The 13,540-nt window shown below is 41.6% G+C and overlaps 1 protein-coding gene across 1 annotated transcript; it reads left to right on the forward strand.

The window, feature by feature from the left end:
* The first annotated feature begins 470 nt into the window (after positions 1 to 470).
* RAG1 (recombination activating 1) lies at positions 471 to 3,602 on the forward strand. Its single transcript, XM_048484591.1, has one exon. The coding sequence runs from the start codon at positions 471 to 473 to the stop codon at positions 3,600 to 3,602; it is 3,132 nt and encodes a 1,043-aa protein (XP_048340548.1).
* The last annotated feature ends 9,938 nt before the right edge of the window (positions 3,603 to 13,540 follow it).

Genomic DNA, 13,540 nt, shown 5'->3' on the forward strand with positions numbered 1-13,540 from the left:
TTGTGTGCAGCTGGATGCTGCTACACAGAAGCAAAAATGACTTTTCTCAAACTCATACCTTCTATGCACATCTGTAGTCACCATAACTTTCCTTGCTTTGCTCAGATCAAGTAGCCTTGTGTTCAGCTGTTCAGCTTATAGAGGCATGTTTATTTGTACAACAAATTTCCAAGACAAAACCACGAGTACAGGTCTTTTTAATGTAACTTTTTCAACACCTTTAGTTCATTTTACAAGGACTCACCCATCTTTCGACTGGGAATTTCAATATATTTTCAGTACTTGATGGGCAGTTTGGCTAGCTAACCAATAATGCAAGGAACTATCATTTACTAATGTTAATACTTAACATCAGGATTTTTTCCATTTATTTTCCTTTATAGCAGTCATTTTTCATCACTGGATTTCTTTTCCAACTTCTCATTGTCCTCTCCTTTTCCCCTTCTTAGGCAATTCAGCATCTGCCAACCATGGAGATGCTGGCACCGCCAAGTGTGAACTTGTGTTCCACATCAGAACAAAACCAACAGCCATATAAGAAATTTTCAGAATGGAAATTCAAGCTCTTCAAAGTGCGATCTCTTGAAAAGTCACTTTGTGAAGACAGCCATCTGGCTAAAGATGATAAAGGGAAAGTGGCAGCCTCTTCGGACAAAGTCAATGATGCAATGACTTTGATGCCACAAGAATCCTTTCATACAGGAAAAAATCTGAACAATGGAATGCAGACTGCAGATAAAGATGCCTTTTATGTAAATCAAATCGAAGTTGAAGCACACCGAGTAAACTTGCAGCACCTCTGCCGTATATGTGGTGGTTCGTTTAAAAATGATCCTTATAGGAGAAGCCACCCAGTCCATGGGCCAGTAGATGAAGAAATGCAGGCCCTTCTGAGGAAAAAAGAAAGAAGGGCCACTTCTTGGCCAGATCTACTTAACAAGGTTTTTAAGATAGATGTGAGAGGAGACATGGACACAATCCATCCAACTAATTTTTGTCACAACTGCTGGAGTGTTATCCAGAGGAAGTTCAGCAATGCCCCATGTGAAGTGTATTTTCCAAGGAAAGGTACTATGGAATGGCACCCACATTCAATGAACTGTGATGTTTGTGGCACTTCCTCCCATGGGATAAAGAGAAAGAGCCAAGCCCCCAATCCACAGGTGAACAAAAAGCTCAGAATCATGGCTGAACGTGCTAGAAAGATAATATATGCAAAAAGCCAAAAACATGTGAACAGCAAAAGCATCCTGAAAAAGATTACCAACTGCAAAAAGATCCATCTGAGTACAAAGATGCTCACAGTAGACTACCCTGCAGATTTTGTAAAGTCAATCTCCTGCCAGATTTGTGAGCATATTCTGGCTGACCCAGTAGAAACAACGTGCAAGCACTTATTCTGCAGACTCTGCATCCTTAAATGCCTCAAAGTAATAGGAAGTTATTGTCCATCCTGTCGCTATCCTTGTTTTCCTACTGATCTGGTGAACCCTGTGAGATCCTTCCTGAGTGTACTCAACACTTTGACTGTGAGGTGTCCAGTGAAAGACTGTCACGAAGAAGCCACTCTTGGAAAATATAGCCATCATCTTTCAAGTCACAAAGAGAAAAATGGCAAAGGGACTTATGTCCATGTTAATAAAGGTGGCCGACCAAGGCAACACTTACTTTCACTGACCCGGAGAGCCCAAAAACATCGCCTTAGAGAACTCAAGCTTCAAGTGAAAACTTTTGCTGAGAAAGAAGAAGGTGGAGATGTGAAGTCTGTGTGTCTAACCTTATTTTTGTTGGCTCTGAGGGCTCGAAATGAACACAGACAAGCTGATGAATTGGAAGCTATGATGCAGGGGAAAGGAACAGGACTTTCTCCAGCAGTTTGCTTGGCAATTCGAGTAAACACTTTTCTGAGTTGTAGCCAGTATCATAAAATGTATAGGACTATAAAAGCGATAACAGGAAGGCAGATTTTCCAGCCACTACATGCACTCCGGACAGCTGAAAAGTCCCTTCTGCCGGGTTATCATCAATTTGAGTGGAAACCACCCCTGAAAAATGTGTCTAGTAATACAGAAGTAGGCATTATAGATGGACTTTCAGGCATACAACATTTGGTTGATGATTACCCAGTAGACACCATTGCAAAAAGATTTCGATATGATGTTGCCTTGGTGTCTGCCTTGATGGATATGGAAGAAGACATCCTTGAAGGACTAAAATCTCATGATTTGGATGATTATTTGAAAGGGCCCTTCACTGTAGTAATCAAAGAGTCCTGTGATGGAATGGGAGATGTCAGTGAAAAGCATGGCTGTGGTCCAGCTGTCCCTGAAAAAGCAGTTCGATTCTCTTTCACAGTCATGAACATCACTGTGGCTCATGGGAATGTAAATATAAGAATTTTTGAAGAAAACAAGCCCAATTCAGAACTGTGTTGCAAACCCTTGTGCCTGATGCTTGCTGATGAATCAGACCATGAAACGTTCACAGCTATTTTAAGTCCTCTTGTGGCAGAAAGAGAGGCCATGAAAAACAGTGAATTGTTACTTGATATGGGTGGAATTCCAAGAACCTTCAAATTCATCTTTAGGGGCACTGGATATGATGAAAAACTTGTCCGTGAAGTAGAGGGCCTTGAAGCTTCAGGATCTACATATATTTGTACACTCTGCGATGCAACTCGCTTGGAAGCTTCTCAGAACTTGATCCTTCACTCCATAACAAGAAGTCATGCTGAAAACCTGGAGCGGTATGAAGTATGGAGGTCTAACCCTTATCATGAAACTGTTGATGAACTACGTGACAGAGTAAAAGGTGTTTCTGCCAAGCCTTTTATTGAGACAGTTCCTTCAGTAGATGCATTGCACTGTGACATTGGCAATGCTGCTGAATTTTACAAGATATTTCAGTTTGAGATTGGTGAAGTATACAAAAATCCTAATGCATCAAAAGAAGAGAGAAAGAGATGGCAATCAACGCTTGACAAACATCTGAGGAAGAAAATGAACTTAAAGCCTGTAACAAGGATGAATGGAAATTTTGCTAGAAGGCTCATGTCAAAAGAGACAGTAGAAGCAGTATGTGAACTCATGCAGTGTGAAGACAGACATGAAGCACTCAGAGAACTCATGGACCTTTACCTTAAGATGAAACCAGTATGGCGAACTTCATGTCCCAGCAAGGAGTGTCCAGAATTGCTACGCCAGTACAGCTTCAACTCTCAACGTTTTGCAGAGTTGCTGTCTACAAAATTCAAGTACAGATATGAGGGCAAGATAAGCAATTACTTCCATAAAACTCTTGCTCATGTGCCAGAGATTATAGAAAGAGATGGTTCTATTGGTGCTTGGGCAAGTGAAGGAAATGAGTCTGGCAACAAACTATTTAGGCGTTTTCGAAAAATGAATGCCAGGCAGTCCAAGTGCTATGAAATAGAGGATGTCTTGAAGCACCACTGGCTGTATACCTCAAAGTATCTGCAGAAGTTCATGAATGCTCATAATACACTAAAAACCCAGGGGATCACAATCAATCCAGAACAGAGTGTGGATGATTTTATTACACTGGAAGACTCTCTGCAAATTACTGATTCCATGGAATTTTAAATCTGTGGAAACTTTGCAGAGGTCCTGCAGTTGAGTTACTTTTCATAGGGTGGAGGAAAGCTTGGGGATATCATGTGGGGTTTTTTACACTGAATGGTAAAGAACTCTGTTCTTAGTCAAAAGGAATTTGATAGTGGTCTGTTCAGGGCAGTGGATCCCAGAGCCTGGTGATGAGTGCAGTTTACCAACAAGTTTGTTGAAGAAAGTCTGTAGGAGAAAAGAAGTGATATTTTTTTACTTTGGTTTCGGTATACTATTTAGTAATTGTGTCAAAGCTCATGAAGTTTTAGAAATGCTTGTAAGCTTCAAATGAGAATTATAACACGCAAGATGATGAAAATTTTTATTTCTTTATTTTGAACACTGGTTTGTCCTTTTATATTAGTTTCTGTTAAGTGTAGATTTTCTGCACAGAAATAGAAAGCCTTTTAGTATATAAAAGCTGAACTCCAAAGCTAGATCCTCTGCTGATTAAATATTTTTTGAATTTATAACTAGGAAGCAACTTTATACTTCAAACAGGTCCTAATGCATTAGATACTGCACAAGCCTAAAAGTAGGTTGAGATTTAAAATAATAATCTCTGCAATCTTTTTTTAATCAGAAAGTGTTGTTCAATCTGACTTTTAAAGTATTGGTATATTCCTTCAAACATTAAAATGTTATGATAGTTGGTAAGTTAGCAATGTTGTCTGTAGGGAAGTACAGAATATATTTAATTATCTTTGAGGTATTATAATAATATGGATGTATTTAACAGACATGGTCCTCAAAAGCCACGGTCAAGTTCCAATAAAGTTAATAGCAATAAAGCACAACTGACTTTCTTTGGATTGAGGACAGTCTAAGATACAGTTGAATCTTAGGCCCTTTCCCCATGGGCAGAAAGCAACGCCTTTAGCCTAGTAAAACACCATTTTGGTGGGGACCTTTTGCACAGGCGCCGCTGCCAAATCGATGCAGCGGTGCTCTGTTCCCACCAAAACAGTGTTTTCAAAACTCGCTCGGGGAGCGAGTTTTTCTGCAAACACTGGCTTCCATCCGCTGCCATGCGAACGGCAGCAGGTGGAAGCTGGCGTATTCCCCTTCCCGGCCCCAAACGCCTCCTTACCTCCTGCTGGCTGCCGTTGCTCTGAAGAGCCCAGGGGACACGCCCCCTGGCCTCTGTCGCTGCAGCCGTCGCTCTGGCCATGGAGGCGTGTTCCCTGGCCTCCTCAGAGCAACAGCAGAGTGATGGCTGCCAGCAGGAGGCAAGGGGGCTGCGCAGCTGTGTGGAGCCTGCTCCAACAGCTGCGCAGCCCATGGGGCCATTTGTGTGAACAGCCCCAGAGCCTGCATAGGCATGATGAATGCCGATGCAGGCTCTCTCCCTTGGCTGTGCAGAAACAGCCTTAGATACAGTCTAAGATACAGGTTCATTTGTATTAGTACAGGTTCAGTACAGGTTCATTTGTTCAAACTTGGATCCGCCTTGCTGGATTGGTGTTCATTCAAATACATAGGACATTCCATGCAGTGTCTTAGATCCACAAGCAGAAGGACTTCTGCCTACCAAACATGATTTTCTTTCCTCTGCCCTCATATTGTAGCCTGAAATGCTACTATCCAAAATGCTGCTCTTGAGAGAAACAGGGACACTTGGGAGCAGCATTTCAGGGGCATTTCAGGCTACATCAGGAAGAGACAGATGAGAAATATGTACTTTGCACATAGAAGTCCTTCAGCCCACAGAAATGCAGTGCTGGATTCAAGCCAATTCATTTGAACTGAGTTGTTAGACAATGTGAATACACTTTGATCATATTACTGAGTGCAATTACTGATTTGCATTATAAATATGATATGCTCAAGAGGATTACAAGGTTTGGGTAGGGCAGCAGATTCCAGTTTAGACAATTACACCTTATTGTGTAAATGGTTTATTTTTCTTTTAACACTGGATATGGTCATATTTTTCTGTATAGTTATTATTTCAATGTGTATGATTGATGTAGAAGTGAAGTGGCCAGAGGAGGGAACAAAATATGCTGAGTCTGAAATTTCAGGAGTAGATACTTGGACAGTGTTTCTGACAGTGTCAGAATTTCAGGGTCAGGGACAAAATTTCAGCATGGTTTTTTGGAACAAGTTGAAGTGGGAGAAATCCTTTCTCCTACAAGATTAAGTTTTCACTACAAAAAAGAAGCAATTCCACTGAATTTGTATTGCATGGCAAATAGGACACATTTTTTTCAGATATTTGGATTATTGACATTTGGAGACTCTTGCTTAACCATTATTGACATTTGGAGACTCTTGCTTAACCATTACATAGGCGACTATGAAAAGACCACATTTTATTTACAGTCAAGTAGGCTTGACAAAACCAGCACTTCTTTTTACATCATATATTTACTGTCAAACACTGATTTTGCATGATATTTTGACTGTCAAACATTGATCTTTCATATTTTAACTATCAAATATTGATCTTCCAACACACCTTTCTGCTTGTTTCCTGGGCTATGCAAGGAATGTGCAGAGAAATCTATCTATGGCTAGGCCAGGGGTCTGCAACCCGTGACTCCAGAGCCGCATGCGGCTCTTTCAGCCTTGTACTGCGGCTCCACATGGCCTGGAGGTCAGAGGATAGTGTGGGTGTGTCTCTCCAGCCCTCTAGAGAAGCGCTGGAAGGAAAGGTGAGTGGAGGGGCCGAACCAGAGGTGGCTCCATGCGTGAGGGAGCCACTTTTCACGTCCCCTCCACTCATCTCTCCCTCCAGCGCTGCTCTGGAGGGCTGGAGGGACACACCCATTCTGTCTTCCGACCCCTGGAGGTTGGAGGGTAGCGTGGGTGTGTCCCTCCAGAGCAGCCGCCATCCCCCCTCTACCATCCATGCAGCCGCCATCCCCCTCTGCCCCACGGAGCAGGTGGCTGCCTGCTCGTCAGGCAGAGGGGGTTTCCCTGCCCGGTGCCTCTGCCTCCCAGCACTGGAAGGAAAGGTGAGTAAAGGGACTGAACCGGAGGTGGCTCTGTGTGAAGCCACCTTTCCGGCTCAGTATATTTTCAGGTTCGTGCTGATTCACAACAAAATGAACGGTTTGGTGTAAAGTTTGAGAAGTGAGGCTGTGAAGGAAATTCAAATAGATGAAATAAATTTATAGGCCCCTTCCGCACATGCAAAATAATGCGTTTTCAAACCACTTTCACAACTGTTTGCAAGTGGATTTTGCTATTCAAGACTGCTCTGGAAGAGCAATTGAAAGCAGTTTGAAAGCGTATTATTCTAATAAAAGGAATGAGCCGTAGTCTTTTCTAATTTGGAAAATTGTATTTTTTTTTCTGGTCTAAATCCATTGGAATGTGGTCTAGCCAAGAAATTTTGTTGTTCAAGTGTTTTTCCCCCTTCTTTTCTGTAGTTTTATTGTTTTCTGTAAGGTGTTTTAACAGGCAGCCTGCCCACTGCCAAAGAACTTGGATTTGAGCTAAGTTAATTAATTCAGCAAATTCATTTAGCTGAATGAATTCTCCAATATCACTTTGATTTCATTGGCTTGTGGATCAGGAGCCTGGTGGTTGTGAAGAGACATTCTTGACATTTTGCCAATGGGCACTGTTTTCCATTCTACCTTATTCTTTGTGAGCATAATCACTATTGAAGTTAATGGAATTGTACTTGATTGGTGCCAGCCATGAATATTTTAAACTTTCTATTCATATTTTCGATCCACAGATTATGAAATTAATGTAATTATTATTTTTCAATGAGTACAAATATGGAATATCTGTTTTTTTATCAGCACTACTCAAGAGTTTAGAGAATCTGCAGTTCTGTATTAAAACTCTGAAATATGAGGAATGAGAGAAACAAGGAACTGCCAGTTCAACCTCAGTGAGTGCCTTCAACCCATTGGGAGCTCTCTGGGCTGGGTCCAAAGGTTGTTTTCCACCAGCAGAAAGAAAAATCATTTTTTGTCAATCCCCCTTCCTAATGCAGACCCAACCCCTGCTGCTCTTGAGTGTTCCGTATCTACCAGAAGCAGAATTTCAGGGAATTCAGTGAGTTGAACTGGGAGCAAGAATGGGTTACTGCCCTTCTTTTTCTGCTGTAAAATGCACTCATAAACAGAAAATGATCCCTAGATCCAGTTCCCTGCAGGGGAATTGCTGCATTAGAGTATTGCTTAATTTAAAACAACAGTGATTCTCATTCATTCATTCATTCATTCATTCATTCATTCATTCATTCATTCATTCATTCATTCATTCATTCATTCATTCACCTTTTCATTTTTAAGAATTCAAGCAAGTACTGAGTTCTTAACTTTGCCATCATAACAATTAAGGGACGATGGTGTCATGGTGAGAACTGGTAATTCCATAATGAGTTTTCAAATGTTATGTCAAACATTTGTCCAGGAATTTTATTTTTACTCTGGCTTATATTTTAAAACTATGTATTCTGTATTTTAAACTTTGAAAAAAAACTTTTATTCATACTTATTCTTTTATTCTTTGTGTTTATTTAGCTTCTCTGTATGTCTGCTGTATAAACCACATGCTCCAGGGAAAGGATATTTACTACACATTAATAGGATGTCCGTTTAAAACTTACAACATTGAATAGACAGGATAAGACAATGTTGAGGGGATGGAAGGATCCAAGCAATCCTCCTCATGCACCACTTTTCCATTTTCCTCTGCCTCATTTTCCTCCTTCCTGCCAAACTTGCTGCATACCTATTCTGTGCAGTAGCACAAACTTTTTTCCTTCCAGCCTTGCCCATCTTTCATTTGCTTCTGCCCATTCCCCAATATTCACCCTACCATTCCCTTCCATTCTCATCACTCTTTCTCTTCACACTTTCCCTTACGTTTCCACCTCTATTTCTACCCTTTTGATTGAGTGTTTCTTTCCGATCTCCCTGCTTCACAATGATTCCTGTTTCTTTCCCGTCACAACCATAAGGATCAAAGGGAAGACAAGGTAACTCAATCACAGCAATGACAATAGGGGAGAGAGTTAAATACCTTTTCTCTTCAGCACTACTTTCCCAAAATCATACCCTCACCCCACCACTACTTTTAATGTAGGAGTATTGGTAGAATGTGCAGTCAATTCTCAGCCAACTTATGATGACTCTGTAAGTGGGGTTTTCAATGCAGGAGATATTAGAACATAAGAACATAAGAAATTTAAATAAGTATATTAAAGGTGGTTTGCCACTGCCTCGCTCTGCATAGCAACTCTGGGTTTTTCCCATCCTAGTAGGTGCCAGAATAACCCTGTTTAGCTTCTGAGATCTAATGAAATCAAGTTAGCCTGGGCCATGCAGCTTGGGTCTAGAGAAAGAGATATCTTCTCATACACTTTGGCCCTAATTTGCAGTAATTTACCAAACAAGTGTTTTACTGGTTATGTTTAACATCATTTCATCTATATATATATATAAAAAGCTAACCATTCGTTTATTGGTCTTGCCCTAACACCGAAACAGCTGGACTGATCGCCCCCAAATTTTCACATGACGTCCCTTCCTGTTGGGGGCAGGTAATCAGACCTTCAAATTGCCAAAAGTCCATACCTGAGCCAGGTAAAACGTCTTTTTCCTGGCGCGCCAGGCCATGAAGCTGGCTCTGTTTAACTGTCACCCTTAGAATGTTCATGCAGCCTGTCTGTCTGTGGCCTGAGGGCTTAGAATGTTCATGCAGATGGGCAGAGATGAGCAGTGGAAACACAGCAACAGGTAGGTATTACTGGTAGGTAATACGAGGAGGGTATGGAAAATTACATACACACTTTGGCGTGCAGATATCAGGTGTAGTTCCCTCCTACACACACATGCAGGTAACTTTCTAATCTCTGTGCTCTCTATCCAATACTTCATCAGCACAAATACACATAATTTCATACACATCCATTCTCTCATCCTCACTCTGGGTTCCTCCCTCACATCCAACCACCACTTACTCCAATTCCTCACCCATATTCAAGCACCACAAATCTCTTTTACTAGGCATGCTGGAGTTTGCCTTTTTTCTTCTAAGAAAATCCATCAAAAGTGGCGAAATCAACACTCTTACTTCGGCTCTCTAAGTTTCTTTTGCACGTCGCAATTCCTTTAAAAACCTAGGGAGCTGGCTCCTCGATCTGAGGCAAGCCTCACTCACCTCCTGCCTTCTGCTGCCTGATAGTCTCCCACCCCAGCGTGTTCTTGCCCAGTCGCTGCCTTACCTGCTGTTAAGATAGTGTGTGCCAACCAGCCCCATGGCTACAGCCGGCATTCTTGCACTCTCGACAGTTCCGCTAGGGAGGCCTGGAAAGGGTTACCTTATACTAAAAACCAAGCCAGCACCATATAATAATGTGAATCTGAAAATGGAAAAGAGGGATTCCATTTGGACTGCACCCAAAAAGAAGAAGAAGAAGAAGAAGTGTACAAGAAGAAGAATAAGTAGCAGTAGTAGTCGTAGCAGTAGTAGTAGTAGTAGTAGTAGTAGTAGTAGTGGTGGTAGTAGAAATTTTGATTTATATCCCCCTTTCTCTCCTGCAGGAGACTCAAAGGGGCTTACAACCTCCCTGTGGCTCTCACCTCACAAACAAAAAACAATTCCCTGGTGAGGTGGGTGGGGCTGAGAGAGCTCCAAAAAGCTGTGACTAGCCCAAGGTCACACAGCTGGTGTGTGTGGGAGTGCACAGGCTAATCTGAATTCCCCAGATAAGCCTCCACAAGCAACCTGCTGCAGATTGGGAATCAAACCCGGTTCCTCCATATCAGAGTGCACCTGCTCTTAGCTTACTACGATACTACTGGCCACCCCAAAAAGGTATACAGCCGTGGGACTATTGGACCTGCATGGACATTCCTTGGTGTGGCTATGCGGACTGTGATGAGGCTGACAATTGCTACATACGTATGGCTAAGTCCCACTCTGTGTCTATATAATAAATGAAGAAAGCGCTAATGACAGAGTCCAGTGGCACTTGTGTTTGTTGGGAATTTCATCACAAAATGAGGCCAGAAGGCCCAGGAATGACAGAGAGATACTGTACAGAGCAAAAATAAAAATGAGATCCTGTGAAAAGGGTAAAAGATTGAAAAAGAATAAGGTTGCCCTACTCGCAAATGGTGATGAACTGGCCAAGATAGATAAATGCCTAAAAAGGAACAATTATTTTCCATCATGAGCTAGCTGGAGGAAATGGACTCTTCAGCTCTAATCCCAAATGGTCACTACTACAGCACCTTCTAAAAAAGTAAAAGGTTATTGTGGATCAGAATCTCAGTCATAGCAAGGATTTCAACTGAAAACCATGTTGTTATTTGCACAAGACAGGATGACTTCATTAGAGGAATGGCAGAGTGAACAACCCTTCAGGCGTAAGAACAAACCACTTTATATTACCATGAATTAAATATCATGTTGTATAGTACAGCCCTGATCATGACATTGCTTTACCACTTTTCTTCTATAATGAAACACAAAGTGTTATACATTAGCTTCCAGGCACTGATGGAACCCAAGCTGCTGCATCCCACCCTTGGGTCTTGCCTTACTTTGATATAGTCCTTGTGGGACTTCTTGGTATCTGAAGAGAATGTATTGCAGTCTTTGGTTGCAATCATTTGGGGGCATCAAGGCATAAGTTTTCAGCATGTGGTTCAGGGTGAAATTGAACTTTTCTGTAAGGCTATTCATTTGGGTAGGATGAGGGTGTGTGTTGGGGTTCGATGGATCTGCACATGCTCTCCAGGCTAGGTTCTTGCATAGGCAATTGTAAATATTATTTACTTGTCCTCCTAGATTCAATAAGATTATTCTTACTTTGGGAACTCCAGTCTGGGAAAGATGGTTAATAGTGCATTGGCCACTGTTTTTGCTTCAACATCTTTAGTGGGACTGTCTCTGGTTGTCTAGTGGCATAGTCCACTGCAGTAAGTATGTGTTGATGTTCACCCCTAGTAATTTGTGAAATGGGGCCCACTATGTTCACCCCAATCTTTGAAAAAGGTTCAGTGATAGCAAGAATCAGATGGAGCAATCCCCTTGTTTTGTCCCAAGCTTCCCCTACCAGCTGACAGATTTTGCAGAACTGGCATAAAGTTTTTATGTCCTTCCCTTTGTATGGCTAGTAGAACCTTGACTGAATATAGTCTCTGGCCTTATTAATATCTAGATGACCAGTTAAAGGTCCCTTGCATGCCACCCCTCCCCCTGCTAGATGTAAAACCTGCATCTGGTATTTATGTAGGACTACTAGGTGTGCCCCCCCCCTTACATAGCAGAACTCTTCTTTTTCTTGGCAACTCTATAAAGTGTATAGTCCATGATTTTAAAAATAAAGGGACATTTGATGGTAACATCAGCGTCAGATGGTTCAGCATCTCTCTGTTTACTGTGAAACTGTGCAGCATAAAGTGTGTCTATCTGGATTTCTAAATCTTCCTCCTCAATGGTTTGAGTCTCTGTTACAGGCTCTGACATATTTTCTTGGGCCTCTGTAACATCAGCATCAGTTTCAATCCCTATAGCAGTTTCAATCCTTACAGTTTCAAACCCTGTCTTCAACTGTTTATGGTTTTAATACTATAAATGGGATTTCCCTTTGTATTATGCTTTGTAAATTTAATGCTGACTCGGCCTTTTCTAGGGGCAAGACTCCTGGTCAGTAAATAGCAGACCGGGCTACCCTTGGCAAGCAGTGTTACTCTCTGCAGCTATTGTAGAGGCTGAGGTAGAAAAACAACCAGTAGGATAAAGTATGGCTGGGTATACACAATGTCATGTGGGGCTGGCTGATAGCATTTACAGTGTTGGGTTGAGAGGGTATGCCCCCAGACCTCTGAAGGAGTTGGAGACTAGAGAGTGGGAAGCTTCCTTAGGTGGGTCCAGCTTCTGGGGCAGACCTTAACATAGTGTTGGCCAGAACTGGCAAAGCAAGAGCTGGCAATGCAGCATGGGGCTGGAAGCCAAGTTGTGGAGAAAGTGAGGTGGAACTGTCCTGACCTGGGGCATAGCTACACTGTGTCATCTCATGGCAATGAGGAAGTATTTGCTGTTACAATCTAGCCTGAGTGTCTTTCTAGTTTCCATGGACACCTGAGCTCCCCCAAGCTTACTATAGGCTGTCATCTTGCTCTATGGTTATTCCCAGGTCCACACTTATGCTTATTGATGGATTATAATAATTGAAAATAATTGAACAATTAATTATTAATTAGTTTTTGATGGCCTGACTTTATATCTCTTCTGCATAATAGAATCTATCCTACTTTGTCTCTGAGTCAGACACAGAACACGAGCAACAGCCTTGTTAATCTCACACTTCACAACTCCTCTACTAGAAAATGCCAGAGGAAAATGAAGTCAATTTTACTCTAAAGCTAGAGTGAGGTCTGCAATAATCCTAGAGCAGTAGATGATGTGTTACCTCTTTCACTGTGGCAAGATTTAGTAACATATGAACTCCCTTCTGCCATGCATTACACCATAATCACAGAGTGGCCTAGAGAGTAAGAGAGAATGAAAGTTATTGCATAGCTGGACTATCCAACTCCTCCACACACAATTGTGAATTCTGGGAAAAGAGGAAAACCTCGCACTTCATATTTAAGCCTCCCTGTGACTGTTCTGTAAATGAAACTTTTAATGAGTGAGAACACTTCTTGTTTGCTTGAAATTTGGCAGGAAGCATCTCTGGACTGAACAGCATGAGCCAAATTGGATTGAGGACAAAATAGCAGACAGAAATGTATTTCCTATTGAACTCAATGGACACAAATAAAAGTAGAATAAAAAGTCCAAAGAGGTAACATAATTATTTTAAAAGGTAATTAGTAAAATTAATTAAAGAAATGAACTGAAACAATGTGGAGAAAATCTCTGTGTGCATCACTTCTAGGTGGTATAAAGGCTTTTATAATACAAAATGGAAGTTAACATTTTATTAATCTGGG

This window comes from Sphaerodactylus townsendi, linkage group LG02 (assembly GCF_021028975.2).
Source record: "Sphaerodactylus townsendi isolate TG3544 linkage group LG02, MPM_Stown_v2.3, whole genome shotgun sequence".
NCBI lineage: Eukaryota > Metazoa > Chordata > Lepidosauria > Squamata > Sphaerodactylidae > Sphaerodactylus > Sphaerodactylus townsendi.

Bases quoted from the DNA above. Each gene is read 5' to 3' on its own strand.
- RAG1 (XM_048484591.1), top strand. From the start codon at position 471: ATGGAGATGCTGGCACCGCCAAGTGTGAACTTGTGTTCCACATCAGAA.